The sequence below is a fragment of the Anser brachyrhynchus genome (genome assembly GCF_964034855.1).
Source record: "Anser brachyrhynchus genome assembly, chromosome: 11".
Classification (NCBI taxonomy): domain Eukaryota; kingdom Metazoa; phylum Chordata; class Aves; order Anseriformes; family Anatidae; genus Anser; species Anser brachyrhynchus.
The window spans coordinates 16,514,856-16,542,077 of record NC_137706.1 but is presented as its reverse complement, the minus strand read 5'-3'; the positions used below and the strand labels follow the sequence as shown (position 1 = coordinate 16,542,077).

General features: G+C 38.3%; 1 protein-coding gene and 1 long non-coding RNA gene across 29 annotated transcripts in view; one reads left to right on the top strand and one right to left on the bottom strand.

Moving 5' to 3' along the window:
- Nucleotides 1-27,222, bottom strand: part of MCTP2 (multiple C2 and transmembrane domain containing 2) — a 154,187-nt gene that overhangs the window by 25,221 nt on the left and 101,744 nt on the right. For all 27 annotated transcript variants that reach the window (XM_080607888.1, XM_080607886.1, XM_080607883.1 and 24 more), the window contains 3 exons: nt 23,709-23,810; nt 22,641-22,715; nt 21,727-21,846 (listed from right to left, as the gene is read on the bottom strand). In XM_080607888.1, coding sequence (XP_080464014.1) covers nt 21,727-21,846; nt 22,641-22,715; nt 23,709-23,810 — 297 coding nt within the window. The remainder of the gene's footprint in view (nt 1-21,726; nt 21,847-22,640; nt 22,716-23,708; nt 23,811-27,222) is intronic.
- The window catches only part of LOC308201104, a 31,199-nt gene continuing 16,055 nt past the window's right edge, over nt 12,079-27,222 (top strand). The window contains exon 1 of one of the 2 annotated variants that reach the window (XR_013956059.1): nt 12,079-15,927. This is a non-coding gene — a long non-coding RNA (uncharacterized lncRNA). Of the gene's footprint in view, nt 17,227-27,222 lie in introns of both variants that reach the window. The other variant, XR_013956060.1, reaches the window with a different exon arrangement.

Genomic DNA, 27,222 nt, shown 5'->3' with positions numbered 1-27,222 from the left:
AGCTGTTGTAACTTTTAAGCAGAAAGGCTTGCCTGACATCAGACAATTGGCCAGTTAATATCTACCAGGGCCAAACATAAACCAAAAAACAATGACTGTATATGTAGCCCTGCCCAAATACCAGTAGCATTTTCTAGAGCAAACCTGATTTTATGTTAGCTGTTGCTATGCAAGGAATTAGACTGTCATCCTGTTCAAGGCATTTGTAGGCCAGTAAAACAATCTTTGAGATATATGTGTTCATAAAATGGGCTGACATCCAGAAAACATATCCCCATACTATTGATTTGCAGCTTAGGAACTTAGAAGAGGATTAGGTTTTGATTTCTTTTTGATCATGCTTTTCGACATACTAAAAAATTAGAAGTGATAATGATTCCAACAGTCAAATTTCGTACATAATCAAGGCAACCAAAACACAAGAATGCTGGCAAGAAGGCATGATACTTGATCTCTCTTACAGGAGGCTTCAAAAATTGTGGTAGCTCAAGATAAATAAAAAGTTCCATAAATAAGAAGTTTTAACCCAAACAAATTCCTCTGAAGCTACTCCAGCTCTCTTGAATGAATGAATCTTTGCTTGCTTTGTAAGATAAAGTGAAGGTGATACCAGTTCCCATCCCACCTCAGATGTCATTCTGAAGAACGAGGATATGTTATTGCAAATATCTATACATATAACAATCTAGCATATATATATATATAAATAGCTAAAAATAGATGCACACACAGATACACACCTGATCCTTATGCAAACTCCTTTACAGAAATTCACGTTGCTAGGTATGAATTCAAAAAATTGATTTCAGACTGTTGGAGAAGGTTGCATATACATCATCTCCCTGGGTTATATGTGAACTGTCTCATCTTAACACAGCAAAAAGACTCCACTGGCAGTCAGCTATACAAAGTCCTACAGGAGTCAATGAAGCTCTTGAAGAACCTCTCTTCATTCATTCAGTTGCAGGACTTGAACCAATTTTAGTGCATCTGTCATCATCCTATATGAACATCGCTCTGCTCAGTTGCAAGTATAATACAACCTTGCAATCACAGGTCATTTAGGCACGATACAAAATCAAGACCTTGGTGATTTTAGATCCAACAGTATATTTTGTGTATTATTAAGTTTCAGACCTTAAATAAAACTTAAAATTTAATTACAAAAATCCCAGTGTAGTCTCAACTGATGGCTGAGGCATACTGTCGCTTCCTTTCTAATGCTGACTGGTTGATCAGCTGCTGAGTTATAACTCAGACAGCGACACTTTGATAGAGCTCCCACATCTACTTAAGAAGAGTTGCTTTACTGCTACCATCGCAGCGGAGGAGCTTTCATTACTGTGACACAACACAGATACAAGACAAATTGATTTAGCTATTCAGAAATTATTTAGCCTCCGAGGTATGGGAAATGATTGCTGTGAACATACAGTACATCATAAAAGTTCAGAGGGTGTTTATAAACCGAATAGAAATATTTCTGCATTCTAACAGCCTTTTCACTAGCTCTGCAGCATCAGCCATCAAAGCAGTTCCCATATAAGCCCATGACCTATTTTTTTCAGCTCTCATGCAACACCCAGGCACCAACTACAACACCAAAAGGCCCGTGGTATAGACACCCACTCCCCAAATTACAAATGGCTTTCTGTCATGCATGTTTTTATTTTCTCCCCAGTGATACCTTATGTTTGGGAGAAGATCCCGCACTATCCTCCTCAATTTATTTTCTAATGACATCTTTCGTCAAAACTCGAGAATGGTTCCACTGTTAACATATACATATACAATAGCTATTGCAAGCTTCAGTATACTCCCAATTTCTTGTAGTCGCTAGTCTGTCTTTTACCTAATACAGAGGCTGGTAAAGGAAACCATTAACAGGTTCAGATCACTTGCTCAAGATCACAGTAGCCAGGGACAGAATCCAAGAGCCCCCGCGATTTCAAATGATCTGGTTTTAACAAACCATACTTCATTTTTTCATTTTTCATTTCATCGTTAGACCAAATTCTGTCAGACATAATCCATTACATCATTGACACCTTTTCTGCTGGGCTTCATACTGTGCATGAGAAAAGTTAAAAGGACAGTAACCAATTTCTAAAATAAAAGTCAAGCAAGCAAAAACTAGCTTTCTGCGTTACATCTTTTAATGCAATTTGAGAGTATAAAAGCCTGGTATAGAACTGAGCAATTTAATTCACGGCATTACAAAACAATTATCAAAATAGAAGCAGAAATGGGATAGACATATCTGAAGGAAGAAAAAGAGCTATTGAAACTAATATTTAGACTAGTGTTCTACCTAGAAGAGAACAGCAACAACACAGCCTTGGAGAAAGGACCACTCGATTTCGGCTGATTAATGTGTTGCTATTTCAAAGGGCCTAATAACTACAAGTTAAAGCTCTGGAGGTTTGGAAGCCGTTTCATCTGAAAATCATTGAAGAGGGGTCCAACTGTTCCTGTCAAGAAGCATGGAGTTTGAACAACCATAAGAGTGGCCCTTTTGACAGCAGTACAAAAGATGAGAGAAGGCAGTCTCAACTGAAAGTAAAAACAAACCCTTAGAAACACGTTTCAAATCTGTTTTTTCTGCCCCTCTGGTTCTAATTTAGGATCTGACTATTAAGAACAGATTTTAGACGGGTGTCCACTAAAGTATGCCCATAAAACATTTGTCACCAGCAAACCCACAGTCATGGGACAGAACAGTTTTAAGAGGTTTAGAAGCCTAGCATTAGACGGGACTTTCTGGGCAATTTTTCTGCACAGTAATTTTCCTTTTTGAATTAGGATTTTCCAAAAAAAAAGAAAAAAGAAAAAAAAAAGGCTTTCATTGGCCTGGTAAGTCTTTCTTGAGAAGTAAAAGATGCTATGTGCTATGTTGTATAACAGAATAATTCTTGGAAAACAACAGAGATGTGGAGGAGAGGGATACATTCCATCAGATGGAAAAAATAAAAGTGAAAGGAGATTAAATGCACGCATGGAACCTATGGTAAAAGGTTATTTTCTCAGCCAATGTAGGCTCCAATGCTAATGAAATGCCTCATCAGTGGAGCTGTGAAAAATATTATTTGAAACTTCAGGTTTCAAAACCACACACAATTTGACTGAAGTCTAAATGACTAACAGCTTTGTCAAAAGTTTCCTTGCAATTCATAAACATGGTCTATGCAACTCATGAAGTCAGGAGAAAAAACAAGCTAATACCACTCCAAGTTACCTGTTTTGAACTAAACCAAAACACTGATTTTGATTCGAGGCACAAAGACATGCTCCCCTTTATTTACAGGGGAGAGGAACTGCATGTTTCAAACTTATCTCGGGGTTATGTAGTCTCAAGTTGCCATGTACACACAAATCGACTGTTTAGAAAGAAGATAAATTTCTGTAGCTAAGTATTCAGGGACAAACTAGCATTTTTTTTATTCTTTTTGAAGCCTTCTGTCCTTCTGCCCCAAACAAAATACAGGATATTAGCCAATAGTGTAAGACACTGGCTCTCCAAAAGGGCATTCAAATCCCTTGGAGGCAATAAGCTTGTCAACAACAAATTATTTTTGACAGATATTTATTCCTGTCCTTAGAAAGTGAGAGTAAAAGAGGCAAAGGAATAATGGACACACCCACTTAAAGCTGGAAACTCATGCGTGTGTATGTACCTGCATACAGAGGCATCTCCTTCAGATAACAGGCAATATAGATTCACTAACATGGTGCTGAGATCAGGCTAACAGAAACCAGAGCATATCATGTGGACCCACGTGAACACAGTAACAGTCTTTGCAATCCTGGGATGGCTTGTGCATTTGATGAGGAAGATATATTTAAAAAAAAAAAAAAAAAAAGCCTGCAACAGAAGCTGCAATTAGTTTAAAATAGCTCCACTACAAGGCAGAGCAAATGAAAGTTGAGACAGTTTTAAAGAATGCATTTTCCAGTAATGTCCCCCTTCCAAATAATTTCTTCTTATAGTAGACCTTCTTCCAAAGAGATGCACTCCAGCATTCCTCCTTCCCATATCCATGGGATGCTCCATCACTGTGCCATGCTCAGCTGAGAGCCACCTCACCTCCAGGCACCAAGCTGGAGCTCAAGGAGGAGTCAGCGATGAGCAAAGTCGCTCCCTCATTGCGATGCAGTAACAAAGAATGTGGCAGGAAGAGAAATTATACTTAAACAGACCAGTGCTGTCAGAAGAAACCTATTTACTTTGGATTCAATCTGCTTTGTGTGTCCAGCAAGCGAACACAGAACATCTCAAGAGCGGTATGGTGCGTGCGTTGTATTGAGTGGGGATGACCAAAATTAAAAATGACCTGAGGGAATGGAAGGTCTTAAATATTTATGCCATGCTATGAATTATCCCTGCATTGTTCCACACATCTCATCTGTGTACAACTTGCTAATTTCATGGATATAACACAGGCAAAAAGTTTAGCTCTTCTACATAAGTGCTCTGTTACAAGGGCAAACACTATTGGAATCTAAAAACAAAGAGGAAAAAAAAATCCACCTAAACACTCCAAATCCAAAACAGAACACCAAATTGTGCCTCGGTATAGCTCTATCTGGGCATTAGATATACGTCACGGTACACAACTGAGGATTAGGAATAAGGGGTTTGCTTACACAGCACAATTTGCTACCGTGCGGATCTCACTCTATTTTGTATATATCACCTTAGGTAACAAAAACCGCATGGCCACATTTGCCCATCTCGGTAGTCTGTGTAGATCAAGCCAAGCAAGACAGCTACAAAGCCATGTCCTGCTGCCACAGCCACACATCCCAGCTCTACTTGTCCCAGCCGCAGCATTCTGAGAAAGTGGCAGTGGATGAGGTTATCAGGGGAGAGAAACAGGAGGTGTCTGATCTGTGCTTGACAATTTATGTTACATGTGGTGATGCAAGAAGGAAAATGAGCAAAGACTTCGAAGTAAGGAGGCAGGATTGGAACTACACTCACCAGGGTCACAATTTTAATGGCAGTTTGAACATTAAAAAAAATAATACTCCTTACTCATAATAAAATAAGACATGAAAACCAACAAACCAGCAAAAAAAATCCCTTAAGAACACACAAGAAATCTCATACTGTTTAAGTCAGTATGTGTTAGGGCCTTTTTTATCACTGTCTGGTTTAGACTCTTCAGGGGGATCTCATTTTCTTTGTTGCTGCAAGGAAGTAGAAACTCATTTGTGTTTTAAATGAAAGCTGTGATTCATGTGCAATCACAGGACTCTAAGAAATGGAGCTGTAAGAAAAGCATGTTATTCTGCAAAAAGTCGCAATGAAATCAGAAGAGTTGACAATATTACGATCTGTTCTCCACCACCCTCTTGGGACGCTGCTTTTGGCAACTCAATCAGGGAAGGCTGTGATGCTACATTTAAGGCTACCTGACTGCAAACACTTACAGAACGTCCACACTTGGATACTGAATTATATTACAGAACAAGAACTAAACAAGAAACAACCAACCCCCCCCCCCCCCCCCCAAAAAAAAAAAAGTGTCTTTTCCTTTATTTTGATTATTTTGGTTACATTAATGAGATTAGCCAGCCCAGGAAATTAAAAACAAGATCCTTAGAGACTTTTCTTTAATGAGGGGTCAGGGAAGAGCTGCCTGGTTCAAGTTTATTTCAATGAACGCATCACACCTCTTAAGTTTATATGTAAATGAAAATTTATATAGTGCATTGCAGATATTTCAAGACTATCTGTCAAATGTCACCACAAACAATTTTCAACACAAAAAGTTTTATCTGGAAGAGGGTCTCAACTTTTTCCTTTAGAACATACACATTTAAACCCCAAAGCAGAGCAGCCCACCACAAGTCTAATAGGATGCCTCCATACAGTTTTCTTGTGGCTGTACTTGCTCTTTATCCCTAACATCAAAAGAGGTTAATCCAAACAAAAACAACACCACCACCGGTTGTTTTGGGGTTCTATATTTGTATATGCACAACAGTTTTACAATAAGAGACTTCACATCTCTTCAAACTGCAGACACTGAAGAAATAGCTGTTTGCTAGCATGCTGACTGGTCTAATTTTTCCCTCATGTTTTTATCTAATGTATTTTACATTTCCTGAGCCAAGTAAAATACAGTTAAAGACCCTCAAGCAATACAGCTTAAAAATTAAGGGAAAAAAATTGCAACAGTTTTCTATCTTTCGGGGTAATCTGCTGGGAGTGGGTCACGGGAATAAATCTGCATGTTATTTCTAAAGGGGTAACTATGACAGACAAAGGCAGTGGAGGAAGATCTTACAACAAAGGGGAGGAAGGCATGCCAAACAAAAATATGTTGTTTTATATTGTAGCTAAATTAAATGGTCATTTTTATCTCTAATGTTTTGGTTGTGTTTATCAGTAGGGTCATAGTTTCAGAATTGCTCTCATACAGAAAAAGTTATGATCTATTTTCAGGGAAGACAGGCATTATGCAAGTTAAAAGCCTGATTCTATAGTAAATAATTCTTCCAGTAAGTGTCAGAAAAAATATCTGTGCTATTTAAAAGGAGAAAAAAATGTAGGTTAATTTTATTTATTCTGGATAAGGTGAACACCTTAAAAGGGTCATGAAAAAAAATTATCATTAGCTAAGCTGATAAATGTCCACTTAGTTTGGAGACATATTTGTTAACATTGTGAGAAACACTAGCAGTAAGGGTCAGATGATGACGTAACTGTACAGTAAATGGAAAGAGTATGCGGTGGAAGTGTTCTTTAACTTTCGACGATCAACATTGGGTTACAACTGGTAGCGAATGAGATGTTTAAGCAATATGTTTAAATGACTTTAATGACTTCCCTCCTTCATGTTCATAGATATGAATGAGTAAAGCAAAAAGGACTCTTAATAAAGCAAGCATATTTAATTAGACTTAATTCCAAATACGGTGGCAGGAGAATCACACAACTTTTGTTCCCTGGCAATCACCAGATATGGCACGGAAAAAAAATTAGGTTGCAGTAAACCCACATATAGAGGTACTTGTACACAGAAATGTTTTGTAACTGTCTGGCATGCATTTCTCCAAAATCTCCAGCCTTAGCAATGCTTCCAGACTGAAACAGAGCAGAAGGAGCAAAGCATTGGTTTGGGTTTCTTTGTTGTGTTTTTTACTTGTTTGTTTTTGTTTGGTTTTGGGGGGTGTTAAGTAGTTACCAAAAATACTCAAAAAAAATTAAAAATCCCACTAAGCCCATAGTAGAAAAACAGAAATCTAAAAACATCTATAAAGCAATGCAGCAAGATGGCATCCTTTCAGGCAAAGGATTTCAGACAATTCTCTTGTGTGCATACAGGGTTCCCCACCACAGCCTCCGTCAGCCGCCCTGTGCCAGAGCCCAGAAGTACCCTTCATCTACCCGAGACCAATTCTCCACAGTCAAGAGTACAGCAAAAATCATAATCGAATCTCAGTCCTCCCCACATCTCACAAGCACACAATGAATGCTCAGAACAGTCAGAGTGATTCAATGCACTTAAATAATTTTAGCAGGTTCATAATCCGCAGAGAGACAAAATTGCTGCATTACAGAACAAATGCATGAAGATGACTGGGATACTCACTGTAACTATATCCTAAATATGTTGCTACCGTACATTAGCAACAACAGCAAAGATCCAAAAAAAAAAAATCCTAAGTATTCACAACATCACCGTGTAATAGAGATTTTCCACTAACGGACCTATGGCATCTTGATTTCCAAAACACAGAACAATAAAAGAAAAAAAAAAGTTGCAAGACTCTTGCAATTTCAGGCAGCTGTTCAGGTAAAACTAAAGCCAGAAGATTGTTTATTTTAATAAAGCTATTATATGTGCAGCTCCAAATTAGGAATGGCAGGAGACCAGGGGATGCCTAAACCATCACCACCTGTTTGCCCTGAAAATCAATTAAAGTCACACTATCACAGCAATCCCTTCTTAGCTAATAAAAGTTATACAGCTTCAACGTGCGACTTTAGGTGCTTTGTGGGAATGTGCCTGAAATCTAAAGCCTTAGTCTTGTGTTACTTTGATAGTAAACACAGCTATGAACTAACCACTGTAAAACTTGCCTTTTTGGGGTTAGAGAAGGTGTTAAGAGAAAAGAGATTCTGAACTGTTGTTTTGATGCAGTGGATTGAACTAATATTCAGTAAATTCTAACAATCCAGCCAAGAACATTATATAGAGTTTTAAATAAGAGAAAACTGAAGTCCTTTATGACACATGCCTGTTCAACATATTCTGTGCTGCAGAACAGATACAACTTTACAAGTTGAAAGCAAGGGCAGTAGAGACATCCCAAGTGTTTTAGTAATTAAACGAATATGCATAATGAACCATATGCCCAAAGGGCCTGTTCTTCATGTGGGCCAGATTTTTGTTTGAATTTTTAATTTTTATATACAGATGAAACATTTCATGTAATATAGCAACAGTGCAAAGGAACATGCTATGCAGGAAAGGAAGGAGGAACTACCCATGTGAGAACGATCAGAATACATTTGATGAATTCTGCTCCTCAATTTCCGATTCAGAGCCAAGAGGGCTTTATTCAAAAAAAAAAATCATTTTCTCCTTTTAACAGCTGTATTAGTCATCTGCTCAGAATCTAGAAAAGATGCATTAAATATATATATTTATATAGGTCATATTTATACATTTTTGTGTGTGAAATGGATTATATATATCAACATATTTAGATGCTACAAGACTAGTAAACCACTGACACTGTCAAATTCTAAAGCCTCCGATCCACCTAAAAAAAAAAAAAGAAAAGAAAAAACACCCTACTGGGTGGTTTTCTGTTTGGCAGGTCCTGCGGTGTTCTGTGAGCTGTGGTAAAACGGGACACGCTCACATCTGTCTGTGAAGCAGGAATGGACATTTTTTAAAAGATGGGTCAAATTCCCCACTTGTTACAACAGTGTTACCCTACTGTGAACATCAGGATACCATGGCCCTGCTGCAGAAATATTAAATGCTCCAAGTTCTCTCAGTGTTGAACCATGTTTCTCCTTCTCTAGTAACATTCACCCTTTTCCATCCCTCACTTTTAAAGTGCTTCTCTAAGCAAGAGAACACAAACCACTGCAATAGATCAGCCATTAAACCAGCAACAAAACTACCTGGTGCTTCCAGCTAATTTTTAAATAACTAGATTGCAGAATAATAACAACTATAAGCTGCCTCTTTTAAGTAGCTTTGATCCATCGGACAAATCTCTATTTTGCTTTGTAAAACCAGTACTGGGGTCTTGTCAGTGTGGACATGCTGGTTAAGCAGCAGAAAAGCTTTTCTGTAGGAGCTTTACTGCCTTACTTGTTATTTATTTATTTTATATGTGACTTGGGCTCTACAGACCAAGGGAAATCAAAGCCCTTCTTAGATTTTGTTTGGGAAAGGAAAAGTTTTGGATAAATAGCAATGAGTGGCTCACAGTAGCTCAGATTATAGCACTGCACATCATATAAACAAGCAGCATTAGAGTGGCTGTTCCATGTACTGACTTGGTACCATAGAGATAGAGTTGGGAAGTATCAGCCATGCTATAAGAAACACAGTCTGATCCGCTTTGGAATTAAAAGAGTGGCTTTTCGACAAACTCAGCAAGTTAAACTTTTTGTGGGACTTAGGGAGTTCCCATCACCAAACGAAAAAGAATAGCCTGTAAAATCAATCCCGACCCTAATGTTAAAAGTATTCAAAAGCTGAAATAACAAAGTTGTAAATAATTGCATTCGTTGTTCTCAGTCCTAATTCAGGGTTTATGCTTTTGACACTGCCTGGTTTATGTGATCTAGTGGTCTCCGTGGAAGGACAGATAAACTTCAACGGCTGTCAGAAGACAAAAATTGACATGGAGCATCACCTTTCCCGACTGTTTAAATCCTTTAAGGAAGTGTTGGAGCAATTAGAGAGGGAGTCTAATCTTTGCAGAGTGCATTAACACTCTCCGACCTCCCAGACAATAGATCAGACCTCAGACACATAATGCTTCCCCAAGGCTTTTTAACCAGAGCATTTGATCTCATAGTCACTCCGTATGTGCTACTATAGGTATCAGTGTATAAGACAGTGTGCGTTGGGCACTAAAGGACCACTATCTGTACCAGTATTCACACAGATTTTAAAATAGCAGGAAAGCCATTGCAGTGCATGCTGTTACAGAGCTACTACTTCCCAGGGAAAGAAAAGAAAAGGAAAAAATAAAATAAAACCCAGAGTAGCTCTGCAAAATGTCTTCATTTTTAATAATCTCATATTTCCTTTCTGTCAACACTGTTTACTTCCCAGTTTTGGAATATAAATCTATTTTTAAAAGGCATAGATTAGTTTGTTATTCATAGAAACAGTTATCTGATAATAATTTCAAAATACTTTATTTCTTAACCCCTATGGAGGGACTTGAGGGAAAGGGAATTAGGAAGACAGGTCTAGTTTATTAAGGAAATTGAAATACATCATTGCAAATAATTTTCCCAAATGTGCACTAGAAAGTATCTGGGGGAGTTTTCTTAACTGCTAGAACAAGTCACTATTTAATTCCTGATGGGCATGTTCTCTGAAAAAAGAATGCTAATATTACTGTATCAATTACATATTTCTCATTTAATATTCTAAACATTTTAAGAAAAGTTGCTCAGTGTATTTTTTTTTAATTGAATTAGACTTCCTTGCCATTATGTTCTGACAGAGGCCATGTCTGAACACTCACATGGACAATTCATAATGAGATTTTAAGACCAGCTAGCTGGATTCCCACCCACTGCTAAATAACGAGCACTGCAGTCTCACTAAGCACTTTTCCCCCCCCCCCCCCATGCGATATATTTGGGGTACAATACTAGCTAACAACACTTTATATTAATCTACTAATACTTTGCATTAGCTGCAGGATTTTGTTTTACTTTTCTAGAACTACAAAAAGTGGCTTTTGTGAAGTACTTGCATTGCAAATATTTGTTGCTGCTCTTTAAAATGTGTATCTCAAATTTGCCAAACCAAGTGCATCAAAAATGACAAAAAGGTCACATATACCTAGTATATTTAAAAACAAACAAGCCTTCAAAGTCAAAGTGTAATGCAGTTATTTCTAATCTGAACAAACAATAGACTGCATCTAATGAAAGTTGACAATTGGCTCTGATACAAAGCTGTGCAGCTCCTCTATTCCATTAAAAGATGAAAGCTGAAGGAAAGTACAGAAGACAGCAACTTCTCTCAAAATGCAAGTAGAAAGTTCTGAATCTCAACTAGCAGAGCACATGAAGGCTGCTTTGTTATTTTTATGTATGTATTTTTTGTGGACACTTCTGCTCACATATCACACTCATCTCTCATTAAACGTGCTAGCTTTCCGTGGGTAAAGTTAAGGCTCAAATAAATCAACATATTAGACAAGTACAAAACACTACATGTCTTACATATTTATTAACACTTCTCAAAATTAGAGCACTGTCTTTTAAACAAAAAAGCACCTGAAACCAAGCTAAGCTTGAATAAAATGTAGATTGACAATTAAAACTAATATATTTAATTTTAATGAAGCGGTGGGGAAAGAGATCAAGTCTCAGGGATGCTACTGGTGCCATTGTAATCCTTTACTGTGGCAGTAGTCAAATTTATTAACAATCAATAAAACAGACTTTTTAAATCAGATTTCTGGGATTTTACAGTTAGACCAGTGCTCCAGCTTTATTCCCCAGTGAATGCTAAAAAACAGAATTATTCTGTTGTGGGGTACTTTTATTACTACTGCTATCCTTAAACAACCTTATGTCCAACACCCGAGAACTTCCCAGATGCTTAAGACTAACCTCTGAGTCAAATCAATTATTAGTTGCTAGTGCAGGAAAGTAAAACAGGCTTCTTAAAAAAAAAAAAGTCCTTGCTCTGTAGTTTCTATACTAATCCTCTTTTATTTCAGATCTTATTTCAGATCTTGCAAAGGATCCAACTCTTTCTCATTTAAAAAAAAAAAAGTAGTAGAATGCTTTAAGAGAAACCCCTCAAGGTGCATCTGTCTCCATCATAAAAGCCAAAATGTTGCGTTACCTTCAAATATGAAATTTCTTCCAGTTGTCAACATTTCTGCAACTAGTGTTAGATTAGCGCTGAGAGAACTGGTGAATTAAATTAAAAATAAAATAGTTCAAGCAAGAAAAAGAAAACCTGCCAGAAAAATCTGACAAAAGCATGAATGTCAGAGCTGGCTCATTCATGAGAGGCCATCGCCACCTACAGGATTTTTCTTCCTCTTCTGAAAACCTGCTAGTCATATTCAAGCAGGATTTGTTCCACAGAGGATAGAAATTTTTAACTAATGTTAAATAACAGAGGTTTGCTGAAGTAAATGGACTTGCAGTGACTCAAACCACCTACAGACATGTCTCGACTTATTCCCTCGCTTTAAAAGAATAAGAATTGCCTATTTCCAGGAAATGCGCTGTTTTAAGTTAACGTTATAAATAAAGCATTTGTCTTTTTTAAAGAAAAAGATGAAGAAAAACCACAAAGTATTGATAGGGTTGCTCCACTGATAACAGAGGGGGTAATAGTCAATGCCTAAAATCTTTCTGTAAAACTGAGTGTTTTAAAGCACTTTATAAGAGATGCCAGCTCAAAGTAATGTGAATGAAACAAAACCAAGCAGATCTGGACCGAAGGAGAATCAGAACACTTGGGTTCTTGGAGGGGGCGGCACATTAAGACAGCAAAAGAATTTTAACTTCTAATGAAAATTTTATTTCCTAATAGATACCACAGACTTCCTACTTTTTTTTTCCCTACCATTTTCTGACAAGAAACAAGAACAGTAATTGCTTGGGCTGAGCTGGATACCTTTTCCCCGTGCGGTTTTCATACTGCACATCCATGCCAAACTTTGGGAATTTTACACAAAACCTTCTGAAATTCTGTTATCTCCAGTAGCAGTGAGCAAGTAGTTTCTCTGTCTCGCTCCTGTTTAATATGAATCTTGCCCATATGTAGTCCTCATTAAGCTTGAAATACTAATTTCACTTTCATTTAAATAATTTCTAACCTGTTAATAAAGTGAGCTTTCAGGAAAGGCAACAGGCAAATTGGCAAAATAAGTGACTGGATCCTGATATGCAGTATCATGTCTTTAGGACCAGATAAACTGGCAAATGGTAACAAATTCCTGTAGTTTGTCCTATTAATTAATTGATAGGAATTACAAATTACTGCTTTCTCACAAATTTGGAAATGTTAGACATTTAATTTGAAGTTCCTCTAAAGAAGCTAAAACAGCAAAAAAACTACAAAAGAGAAAAGCCAACTTTTAGGTGTTATGCATTTGAGTCTTTGGCAGATCTTTTGCAGCAAATTCCTAACATTGGGTTGGAGATTTGTAACACAGCAATAAGAATCAGGACCAAAAAAACCCTTCGGCACATGAAAGTTTTGCAAATCTATTGAGAGTAACAGAACCCATGACACCTTTTTGGATAGCAAATCTGATCTTTATAAAATAGCATTTTCATTTTTGTTTTTTTGTTGTGTTTTTTTTTTTTTTTAAAGACAAAAAAAAAAACAGAGCAAAAGGCTATTCTCTACCTAGACTCCTAAGTAGGAGAACACAATGTATCTGCTAACGTGAGGTTTAAAACGAGTTCAGCAATGCTGAATATACAAATAAAACTAATAACAAGTGAGAGTACAATTTTACCCTGCCAGACAAAGCAAAATAAAAGACAAAAATAAAACAAAAATACGTACTAAACGTACAAAACAATATAAGAGCAACAAAAATCTAACAAAACTTCAGAACTTTAAAAGACACAAGACGTTATATATTAAAAAAGAAAGGGCTTCATAAATCAAACAGCTAAAGTACAATACAATATAGCAAACTCCAGCCAGACCACAAAGAGGGTTCTCTCTTCATAAACATCAGATCAGGCTGCTAAAATTATTACCAAAGCTCTCTTGTAACTGTCACCTGTGGTGGGTATAATTACAGGCTACTGCTGCAAGCACGCCCACGTCATATGGCAATAAAAGGACCTACAGCTTGCCAAGACCAGGCACACAATGGAGAACATACACCACCTGACGAGAGCCCAAAAAGATCAGCCAGGGAGACTAATAAAAATGACAGCTTAGAAACAAATGACAAAGCTTCAGCCACAAAAAAGGCAATATCAAATTAGCTGGAAACGCAAGCGCCGAGCAGAGTTCTCCAACAGGTCACAACTCGAGCAGAAAGCCAGTCAGAATTGTTTTCAGATGCATTTAGTTCAGGTTTTAGCTATAAAGGGCCATTTTTCTTTTTTTCTTTTTTTATTAAACAAAAATGTTTGCTCATTTGGGGTTGGATTTGTGAGCTGTCATTAGCCAAACAGATTAAAACTATATATGTATATACACAAACACTTTTATATACATACACTATATATGTATACATTTCTAGTTCAGGTCTAGAGACAGATAGCTAGATAGATATTTGTACGTTAATACAGGCACCTTCTACGTGCTACTTAAGGATATATCTGTACACTATAACAAAGCTGAATTTCTTACTCGTTACCTTAATTCTTTACTGGATGCCTGCATACACATTCCTGCTGACCAACTGTACAAACGCACCTCTTCTGGCAGAACTGGTCTTTTACCTGAACGCTCCAGGACACACACAACTGACGTATTATAAGGCTTTATTCATCAAGTAAAAACAATGCAAAGCAATTACAGAAAGAGTGAGAGGCAGTGGTTTGGGGGTCTTGTTACCAGGGCTGAGGGAATTGCTCCTATGTGATGCATTCACAGCACAGAAAGCACTGCTATCGAAGATCCTCAACCCCAAAAGCAAGGGATTTGCTTTACAGGGTGCCTTGTTAAGCAGGCCCAGAGGAAAAAACTATTATTCCTCAGATGCAAAACGTCTGTTGTTGTTTTTGTTTTGTTCTGGAACGTTTCACTGGTAAAAAGCAAATCCTTGAACTCCTGAGCTAGAAACATAAGACCACCTAGCCTTTTTAGAGTGAAAAAAGGATCTGGGTATCAGTCGCTGCTATGCTCCATCTCACCCTGGCTCCAAAGCTTCAAACTTTGTTTTTTCAGCCTTGTTTATAGTGTTGTCAAGCTTCTAAGTGGTTATTTCCCTATTAACTTTGTCCTTGTTTGTTCTTGCATTTTTTAAAGAGCTGGAAATAACATGTGTTTACTTTGCTGTGTGTCTCTCAGCATCATCAATATTACTGTTGCTATTCCAGGAATTTTAACTGCTGCAGCAAAGCAAAGCCCGGGATCTCAAGCTTAAATCATATTCCCCTCAACCACAAAAGAATAATACTGGAAATGTAAAATTGCTGGGAGAAGGGCAAAACCATCTCCTTTAATTGCCCAGAGAAGCCTGTTTCTCATCCGAGCAGTTGCTTGCATGTGTCAGGTAACGTGCTCAGAACAGCTTTGCATGCACAATGTTGAATTTTCACAGGCAGTGGCATGAGCAACGTGGAGGAAGCAGGATGTAAACGTTTCCTCTGTCATTAGAAAAATGCTTTTACAGGGATATAATAGCTTGAAATAAAAACATACCTCTGATCCAGCCTTTTCACGGGAGTTCAAGACAATAATTTTAAAGATGTGACTTTGCCAGGGATTTACAGAGGCAAAGAGCAGAGGAAATGTTAGGGACTCTGAAGAATTAGTTACTAGGCCAAATTCTCAACACACTGCCTCTGACTGCTCTTCCAGCACTGGCTCTAGTCTAGATTTTATTTTTTTATTTTTTTTTGCATCAGTGTTATTTCTCAGCTTTCCTATTTAAAAAGGGCCTGCATTCATCTCTTTTCCGATTGCTTCTTTAAAACTGCAGCAAAGCACAAGCTGCAAATGGGCTGAGAAAAGCCCACAGCAAAAGCTCTACAGTAAAGCGGAAGTGAGTACCATATCTTTTGCATTACTACTTTTCTTTTACTTTTTTTTTTTTTAAGCTTTTTCTTTTTCCAAGTTCCCTATTCAGTGTTTGAAGAATACTCATTCTTCTCTCTTTAGGATTGCATCTATTCATTTTATTTAGCTTTTTAATGTGGAGAAATTTTAATCTACCATTACTTTAATGCTGTTCCCAACTAGTTTGGGAACAATGATATATATATCATCTTCAGCTATGAGGATAAAAAAAGGAGAAATAAAGACTATACCCTTCTCATCAGTTACGCATGTAGTAATGGTGGGGCGGTTTGTGCTTTGTATCAGAGAACTGCTTGTTCAAAATTCACAGGGCAAATAAGAAGAAATACAGAAGCTCATGTGAGAGAGCATCTTCCTCCCTCTCGCTGTAGGGAAAATGTTACTATCTGCTGGTAATTCAGAAGTAAAGTCTCACTGAAAGTTATCTTCTATCCCTCTGCTTGATTGGCCAGAGGTCCAAGGGATGATTGGCAACTCGCTCTCTATCCTAAATTGTTCGGATTTCATTGTTCTCTTTTCTCCATTGATTTCACATGTTCCCTGTAAAACTTTTGCCCCAAACACTTCCTTTTATTGATCTAAAACTCCCTTCCACCAAAAAAAAAAAAGAATAAGTAAATAAAATACCGCTGTGTTGCAAAACAGCACGAGTTAAACTGGGTGTTTTACCAGTATTTTGTTGTCATGGCCAGTGTTGAATTACGTTCAGTACAAACAGGGCTGGAACATTTTGCTTTGCTTGGAAAAGTCTAGGCAAAACATGAAGAAGATGCTTGTCCACATGCAGAATGAAAGATTTACTCCATGTTAACTCCAGAAGGCTTAGATTTTGAGTTAAACATCTTTCCTGAGGGGGGAAAAAACATTTCCCTCTTACTGATGTGTAATTAGTGATTTTAGAGGACATTGTCAACAAGCTAATGGCCTTTTGTCTTTAAATCATCAGTATAAATATAGCCCAGCTCAACAGGGATTAAAAATTATTCATGTCTAGTAAGATAGTTGGTGTCTCCTCTATGAGATGAGTTCAGCTGGGCTCAGATCCAGCTCTCATATCACAAGCTTAAGTGGCTGCACATTAAATCCTGTAATAAGCAGAGATGCCCAGAAGTTCATGGGCTGCACAGTTCATTGTCTCAACTCTCTCTCCCTGCTATCCTAGATTAGGACCAAGGCAAACTGGCAAAGGGCAGCCTCACCCAGCTCACCCCATGACTCCTCACGGCTTCCAGTTCCCACACTTCAAGAGCCCAGCACCAAAAAAGTAAGCATCCTCCAGCTCTTTCAGAATTTACAAAAAGCTTTGGAGCTCTGAACCGGAGAAGGGTGCCAAAATCCCACCTCTGCAGCAAGGAGCTCAAAAGCTTAAATTTGGGTTTGCTGCTGCATCCACAGCTCCCAGCAGCTCTGCTGAGAGCATCCAGAAGCCCCAGGGCTTCCCTGCTCTTGCATCAGCTGGCTTTTTGGGAAGCCCAAACTGCTCCAAAATAATCCCACGCCTACCATTTTCCTTGCTGCCCACCATTCAATAACTACAGGCAGTTTGACCAGAAACTCCACATTTTGACTACATTATGTTGCATCATCATGTTTTCCTCCTGGTACTAATCCATCTTAAAAGAATTATCGGCCCCCCTGCAATGTCACTGCAAAATAAAATAAATACTGCCCTTGCTGCATTCGCTGTCTGGCTGCCAGCTAGGGCAGAGCCTGAAAAACTGCTTCCACCTGTACCCACCCTGGCAGCAGCCTTGCTTTGCAGAGGCCTGAACCTGATGCAGGGGGACACGCTGCCAGTAAAAATGAAGGATGCTGGCGTGGGTTTGTGTGCAGGGACCCTGAAGCACACCAGCAGCGAGCGCTGCCAGTCACACTGGAGGTGCACTGGTGGCTGGTTTCCCATTGTTTGCCTGATCCTGTCAATGTCTCGTGGCTATCATGCAAACTTTATTAAAAAAAACACGATAGTAAAAATTCCAGTCGATATATCCTTTTAATTTGCACCAGATTATAGATTTTTTTAATGCAATTACTGTAATTTCATTAAATGACTTAATTACCATTAATGCAGAGGAAAACTGTCAATAGAAGGTATAATTATGTTGTATAAAATCACAAGCACAATGTGCAATGATGCATAATTCCTCATGAAAATCATTCTGTGACTAAAATTAACTTTTAAAATATTTTTAAAATACATATTGTGCAGTAGGAACGATTCAGTTCTTATTATGGACTTAAATTCCACAACCGACTTGGTGAGACTGGGAGCAGAGCAGGTAGGGAGAGTGTGCATATGGAAGGAGGGAGCAGGAATTCAGCTTAAAAACACACTGGAAAGGTATTACAAGTTTTCATATGCACGAGAGTGAAAAACAAACAGCTTATTATCACACAGATACACAAGACAACGTGTAAGCAGACGTTCCCTTAGGCACATTTCACCACGCAGCTTTCTGGACACCATTAACATAACATGGAAGCAATGTCTCAGTGAAGAAAGGTGTGACAAATGGAAGGAGTGATGAGGATGAGGCTAAAACCACAATATTTGCTCTGGAAACGGGGAGCAAGTTGTCCAGGGTAGGATATGGAGATTTTCAGGCGCACAAGAACATCCATAAAGAGATATCTTATGGTATGCTTTTGGGCATGTTCAAAAAAAAGCCCTTTTTGAGGGGTATGCTCATAGAATAGAAGGAAGAGAGTACACGGACAAAGACTTAAGATCTCTCCCAGTATAAGAACACTATAAGCAACAATTTCCACACATGCTAATATTCTCGGGTACACACAATGTCTATCAGTGTATCATTTGTGTTTGGCTTTTTTTTTTTTTTGTACCAGAGCAAAAATTAAGTCTACAAGATAAATAATCCAGAAAGCCTACACGTGACTTTCCTCTGACCCACCACGTTTATCCTAGCACTTGTGCAAAACAACTCAGACTAATCACTTTGTGCACAGGGCAAGCCTCACTGAAAGTGAATGTTAGTTTTTCTCCTCACATAATTCAACCCTATTTCCAAAACCTCTAAACCTGAAAATGCTGATGAAAAGTATGATTTCATTTCTGTACTGAAAATAAAACAAAACAAAAACCCTATTCGAGTTCGTCGACTGCCTACTCTCACAAATACAAACTAAAAAAGCAGCGTAGCTTGGGATGAGGCATCTTATAAGGAAAACATGGTGACAGCATTTTTCTCATTCACTTGTGTCCTGTCTGCACTGTCCTGTTTCCTCTCTGTCCTTTTTCTCTTGCGCACCCAGAAGTAGCAGCAAATGTCCTTGTCACACTTGCAAGCTGTCAGCACTAATGGGGAGGGAGGTGCACTGTAATAAAGACTAAAACAGGAAGGTGTAAGAGTCTGCGTCCTTGCCTATTGCAATGCTCTGATGATCTCTTAAAAATATTTTCTTCCATCTGGTGGTGTTTTCAGTTTGATAGCTTAAGAAAATAAGGTTCACATGCGTGAGGGGCTTTGTGCATTTTCCCTGCCTCTGGTTTTGAATGTCAGATACAAGCAGGATGTTAGCAAGGACAAATATTGTACAGGCTAAGCTTTTAAGCTTTAACTGAAGGCATATAGATGTTATTTTCTGGGGAATGATGATTTTAAAACAATCCTATTTTAATACACCTTTTATTTGTGGATTACAAGTTCAGGGCAGGGCAGTACAGATGCTGCACCTATCACGCTGTGTACATATTTTCACAATTATGAACGCACATACTGGAAATAGTGAGAGATAGAGAATTAGCACTTCATTATAAATGCCTGAGTGGAATTATTTCCATGTGGAAAAAATCAAATACACTTCACTTTTGGTTTGTAGAAGAAATCTGCTCTTATTATTCTTAGTCATGTATTTTTATTCCTGTCCCACTACTGACTTTCCGTAGGAAACCAGGAGCATTATGTTACCCAGTAAAGATGTTAACATCTGTAATTTGTAACCTTCCATCTTTTTGTTCATCTTTGTTTTCACCTGGAATTAATTCCTTTTTCTGCGGACTCACTTGCCCACCTTTTTTTTTTTTTAATGCCTCTCTACCACTTACAAACTTTTCCGAAGTTTAGAAAACTGAACTTCAGAGCTATAACTTCACAAGTATTTTGTTTCCTAATTGAGCAAATCTCTTAAGCACGTGCTTAGATTCCTGCTTAATGGTGATGGCAGGATGTTGGCGCTGGGATTTTACATCCCTACCTCTTTCCAGCACAGTGTGCACAACCGTACAATTCCCTTGTGCACAACCATACAGCTCCCTTGAACAGCCATACCTGCTTTAGTGAGGTACCAGCGACTCCACTCTCCTACATGCCGTACAAAGAGAAGGATTTGAGAGCTGCCAATATTGCAAACAAATATGCATGCACAGCAGCTCCATGTGTTTGAAGAAAACCATCATCTTAAGGCCTAAAGGGCACGGTGAAGTTGATTTAGGTTTTCTTCCTCTTAGCACTTTCAGTATAACTATGTGCATCCTACAGTATATCAGTTAGCATCTCTGTTCTTCAGTGAAGAAAACACTTTACGGTACTAGTCAGCAGCTCTTGAACCATTAATGCTAGATATGATCTAAATAAGCTTTGAACAAAAGCAGAAAAAATACAGAGAACCGACCCTCTCGTCCTACCTACTCTTACGTGCACACCATCCCTCTAATCTGCAGGGTGAAAGACAGCTGCTCCATCTTTGCTCTGATTTTCTTTCAATCACTTTACTTATCTGTAGCAAATACACTGTGAAGTGTTTTCCTCAAAAGAGCCTTTAAGTGACTTATAATTCACAGACAGTAAAAGGAGGAGCAATATTGAAGATGTGGCTGTTATTTTGCTTAATCAACACTAAAAAAAAAAAAGAAACTTTCTTTTTGCATGCTGGACCACCACAAAATGATTTTGCAACCTTTAATGGCATGCCAAACATTTCAAGCATGAAGAAAATGTCACACCGCAGAATAAAAACCAGGCAAAACCTTTTTGTGCTTGAGTGGATTATGAGAAAACTGCAAATGGTGTGTTTACTACCAAGAGGAAAAAGGAGAAGACTGAAAAGTGGGACAGGCAGGTGAAGAACTTGTTTTTTTGTTCACAGAGGGGAGATCGCACTGACCAGGCTTTCCCTTTTTTTCTTTTTCTTTTCTTTAAAAGCAATGTATTGTGACGGTCATGGGAATAAATTTGTAACTGGTGACATCAGGAGAGCTTCTTCTGTGCCATGGGGACATTTAGCATACTCTGTGGTGGCAGCATGCAAAGCAGACACTGATAACCTGTAGCTAAGTGCCTCACCATTGCAAGGGAAGATGGATAGGAAAACAACCATCAGCTCAGTGCATCACGCAAATCAAAGATATCTCCCTGCAGCTGGTATCCACCCTCTTGGCCACCACCACCCTCCTTTCCTAACGTCCAATTTCCAAGCTCTAAAAAGGTCCAGAACAGTCACATGGTCAGACCTTCACAGGGTGGTGTCACCAAGCACACTGACTCAGGTGTCCTGAGCACAGGTCAGCAAGAGCCTCTGAACCAAGCAAAAAAGCAGACTATTTCTGAAGGTCTAATTTCCATGTCCAGCAGGCCAAACACTGACCTGGCTGCCGTTGAAATCTGTACACCCTGCAGCCATGTAGCTACAAAATACCAATAACAGTAAACGATAAATGGCTTTACGCTGGTGGAGAGGAAGGCACGGCAACACTCGATATCTTATATCACTTAGCCTCATGCAATAAAAGAAGAAATCCACTTACCACAAATGCTATCATGCTCTTTACTGTGGACTCCCAGAGAAAGCAGCTCTGAAGGAATTGTATTGTATTCCATATTGCCATAGTGATTTTTTTCACACGATCAACATTTCTCGATAAGATCTGATAAATATTGAGTGGGAGGAGGGAAGGAGAAGAGGTGTTTAATCAAACACTAATATCCTACAATTGCTTCAGAAACAGGGATAATTTAAGCTACAAATGCATGCCAGGGCACATATTACAAATAAAGCTTCTATTTCAGAGACACTCTCCAGCTCCTGTCTGCTTTCTGATTACACCCATACCTTCCAGATTTTCCTTATCCCTCAGGAGGAAAAAAAAAGAAAAAAAAAAAGCACTTGATGCCAAAACTAAATAGAACAGTAACAGAAACCTATCTTTGCTCCCTTTCAATTTTCATAATATAGCAGTGTCTGAGGAGAAGGGCTCAAAAGAATTTAATCCAAACACAGAACCTCTTCTCTATATGTTTTGGATTAGTCCATAGAAATAAATGAGAATTTTAGCCTTATTATCGATCACATTTTAAAAAGGATAATAGCCATCATTCTAGAATCTTATGGATATTTTAACTGGCTAATTTACACCTAATTTATCCTTCCCAAAAGAAAGGAATACAGATTATGTTTTGCTTTAGGTGCCGTGAACTGTGCAACATCCACAACTATCATTTTCCCTATTCTGAAGCACAAAGCAAAACTATTGATGCAAACTAGATCAGAAAGCAATTCTGCGTTAACACAAACAAGCCTTTAAACATATACAGAAATACACAGAATTTACATGTGTTCAGTGTTTTATGCATAAATAGGTTTTGTTCTTGCAACCATGCTACAGCAACTCAAATCTTTCCAAAAACAAACACAAGAGCTTAGCCCAGAGACAATCTTTACCTTCTTAGAAAATTTGCAGTTCTCTTCAGTGAAACGCTTTTCTCGGGGCTTGAATGTTCTAATACTTGCTTTTACCTGAAAAAAAAAAAGTCACACTTAAATTCATTATTTCAGGATCTTTCTCTTTTCATCCTGTGCATGATTTATGAGGAGCTGCCAGGTATATAGAGTGACACCCTCTGCAACCCTGGCACATATCTATTGGCCTGAAGAGCAGTGACAACACAAACAGTACCCCCAAAGTTGTGATGCCCCTTGATATAGGGGCCCACTCCATCATGCACGTGCAATCCTCAACCCACGGGAGTCTGCAAGAGTTCAACTGGGCAAGGTTGAACTCACTTAAGGGGCATTCAGAAGTGCAGTGATAGAAACCAAGGGGACATCTTACAGAGGAATTGAAATTAATATTTAAAATCCTAGACATTCTCTGTAGGTGTAAGAACCTTGAACTTCTCTGCCTGACACTTGGCAGCAGCCCTGCTCCCCAGGTCATTTTTGTTGACCAGCATCACGGTACCACAGGGCCAGCAAAAGCAGAGCTGCAGTACAGCCCACAATGGCCTTAATAAATAGGATTCAATTCAGTAACGGCTGGAGGGCAAAAGCAATTGAGACTGACTCAGCCACCTAAAAAACTAAGTGCAGCATGTATATGCCTCATTAATTTTCCTGTCAACACCCTGGGAAGAGAACATCGTGGGTCAGCTTTTTGGGGAGGAAGTAGGTGTTAAAAGTAACGTATAATAATCTAAACATTAAGCCCTTTTTTGGCTGCTGCAAATGAAGCCCTGGTGCACAGTAATTGACACCTCCTTCCTAAGACTCCTGTGGTCACTCTAAGTCCTAAAGTGCCTCTGAATTGTCCCATCCACCTAGATGGGCTATCAGGTTATGATGTGCCAATACCTCCTCACCCATGGTATGAAACAGCCCTCCGTGACCCCGATGCAGTTAGGACGGAACTTTTCCTGCTTGGCTACTGCTTTTAAAGGATCAATTACCAGGTTCACACATTTCCCCATTCCTTACACAAATGATAAGCAAAGAGAAAATATTTTAACTCACAGGATTAAATAGGACATCCAGCTCCAAGTAAATTACTCCTTTTGAAGCACGTTCCAAGTCTTTATTCTTCAGCGTGTAACAACTTTGTTTACCGTTTCTGATCTATAGTTTGGGGGAAGAAAAAGCATCAATATTTTCCCAGCTGTAATTCACAATTTTAAAAGACACTACTAAAAAAGAGAAAAACACTCCAGCACAAAAATCCTCCCCAAACCCTGATAATATACTCAGAGCCTGAAATACAAAATGACCATTGGATTAGAGACCTATAAAATTGCAGATTAAATCTCTTATGGTCCAACTTTAATTTACAGACCTTGTACTTTATAGTAGAGCAGCGCACGCAATAACCAGTTTGAAAATTCTGCCCTGGAAGCCAGTGAGTTGATGGGAAGTAATCAGCCTCCGTTATTACAGGTTGAAAATGGATTTTTTCTTCCAAAGTTCAGAAAGAGCCACGACAACAACTTGCCTACCTACTGCATGCTCCAGTACATGAACCCGCTTCTTAATGCTTAGTTTATTGCAAGGTTGTCAAATTATTACCCAGGAAACGAACATAATCCAAAGAAATTAATCAGCTTAAGTGGAGTGAATGTTTATGTAACAAATGTTCAAAATTAACAAATTTATGTAAAAGACTTCTCCCCCACCCCACTCCCAAATTTCAATACAATTTCTATGCTCTAATCTGCCGGTTGGCCCTATCATATTAAATGTCTATAAAAACAACAACAACACCAAAAAAACTCCCTAACCATTTTGTAAACTATTTGGCTCAAATCAAAAGCATTCTCTCTTCAAAAAGTGATGGCAGAAATGTATTTATTATACACAGTAGGATATGTATTGATTAAACATTTGGCTTTTTAGGAAGCAGACCAGTTAATTCTAAACAGCAGTAACATAAAAAACTGCAGCTTACCAAAAAGCTACATTCAGGGACTGTAATGATCAAAGATTAAAGATAACGGAGGAAATTTGGGGGCATGAAATTGCAACCATATTTAAAATGGCTATTGCTGCTCTGGCATTTAGAAGAGGTACTCATATAAACCATGGCAGAAATGAGTAAGGAAAAAGAAAAGCTATAATGGGAACCAAGTGATTTCACATGACAAGGGAAAGGTCACTTTCCTTCCCAATCTTGCTCCACCCTTTCTGTACCAATTAGCTAGTCAAAGCATAGATGGCTTTCCTGGCTAACGGTCGAAAGGGAAGAGGGCTCTCATAAAGACCAAGTTTGCATCCTCAGCGGTGTCCAAACAGGAACTCCAGCTTTTACTGTGTTCTCATCCAACGCTTTTTTGCTTAATGGGATGCTGGGAGTTATCCAGCCATTTGTAGGGTCTATTTAATAATAGCAATAATAACAGGCATTGTACTAAACTGATCGTGAACCTCCTCTGCTTTCACTGCAAGAGAACACAAAGGGTTAGAGGCAAAGGATGCTGCCAAGAAAGTAGCAGGCAAAAAATTATTCGGATAACCTGCAGTCTCAAAGCAGCAAATCGGCAGAAGTGCCTAGCCCCATTTTTAGGATAGACAGACATCAGAAGGTTCTCAAGCCAACTACCACATAAAATAGTCCGCCTATCGGAAAGGATTCTACCTGTTCAACAGTTTCCCCATTTCTACACCCAGAAAGGGGGAAAATAGTTTTAAAAGAAAAAAAAATTGTTTGTAAATTGAAGACTTTGATCAATTTTCCAAACTGAAAATTGGATTTGCTGATGTTGGAGATAGTGAGCCAAACAGACTTGGCTTGAGGTCATTATCCCTTTCATCCAAGGGGATGCCACCAGCATTGTACCCAGCAGTGTTTCTGCAGAGATGCAAGTGTCCAGGCACATATCATAATATCATAATTCTGGATTCTCCATACTTATGAATTTGGTGAATGAATTACAGTGTATTTTGATTACAAACATTTCTTACAAGTTTTCATCCTTGCGATGAAATTCTTTTATACCTTAGGAGTAAGAACACATGGAAATCTGAATATATTTATATCCTTCAAGAGTATAGCCAACCAGGAAAGACATCTCACATGATGCTAAATTCACAGAAAAAAGGAAAAGCCATGCTGTCACTACTGAGAAGGTCTAGCAAAACAGCATTCTGCACTCAAAAAAATGCTTCTGACTTTGGATATTTTTCATTTGCACAACTGGAGCTGAATCAAACATTTTGGGTGTGTCTATAGGTGTGTTCATACAGTAACTTTCAAATCAGCAACAAAATTTCCATCTCCATCATTCTTTGAAAATGGGCGCTTGCTTGGAAAACTTTTTTAAATGGTGTCGTTATTGTTGCTGCTATTTTGAAATTGGACAGGGCAGAAAATATTGCAGTGCAGATCCATTTTTGCAGTCAGCTCCATTTGGCATCCTTATTTCTAAATGTTTGACTTGTCTAGTAAAAGATGTGCAATTATAACTCAGTCTAAGACTAAACATTCATACAGATCTCCTAGCTTTTGACCTTCAGGATTAAAAAAAAAAAGCACAAGAGAAAACATTTCTTTGTTTCTTTCTCATGGCATTTCTCCACTGCATTTTCATTTGGACAAAAAGAAAAAACCTTGAAAAAAGTCAAACAAAAGTCTCTCTCAGAGTTTTGGCAATGTGCTAATCCAGTGTGGTTCAGCAAAAGGTGTAGGGTAATACTAACATCCATGACTGCATGGAGATTAGATCGGTGGCATGTCTCAACTGTGCCCAGGAAAAAATATCCAAAATAGCTTTTAATATACTACATTTTCATTGTATTCTGTTCATAGTCCAGAGTTCAGATTCTGTTCAACATTTCCCTCTATCTCAAGAGGCAGACAGTCATATTAATTTCATTTTGGATCCATTTCTTTCTCCTCTCTGGGTACTTTTCCCCTGTCTCTGCTATTTGCAAAGACTGCTTAAATGTTCTCTCCAGCTGTGGAAAAGGTGAGCAAATGTTGCAGCTTGGGCTAGGGTCCTAGAATGAACCTAAATTCAGAAAGATCAAATTTCTTCTATCACCCAAACATCTTTCACTGCGTAACTGATCTCATTCAAACTTCACTCAACGAATAGTCCTGATAGCTGTGTCTAAAATACATTACCTTTACCGTGAATATTTACCTATACTTATCTAAAAAGATAAACTATGGAATGAAAAAGAATATTGAAATTAAAAGTGAAAATACCTACAGGTTAGATCCTTGAAGAAACATTATCAATATAATTCCTTTATTAATGATTATATATATATATATTATATATAACCTCATGGAATACTGATGACTGCATTCTTTGAAAGCTTATTAATAGCACACAACATACCGGGGCTCAACCAACCACCAAGACTGCCCATAACCACTTGATTAACATGAGGACACCAGCACTCACCCCACATGCTTCATTGTGCAAGGTTGCTATCAGAAAAAAAAAGTCACCATTTTTATCCCATGAGAATTTCTGATATTTGGGGCACTTCCATGTTCTGAAGCAACTCAGAAAGACAAAATATCCATCTT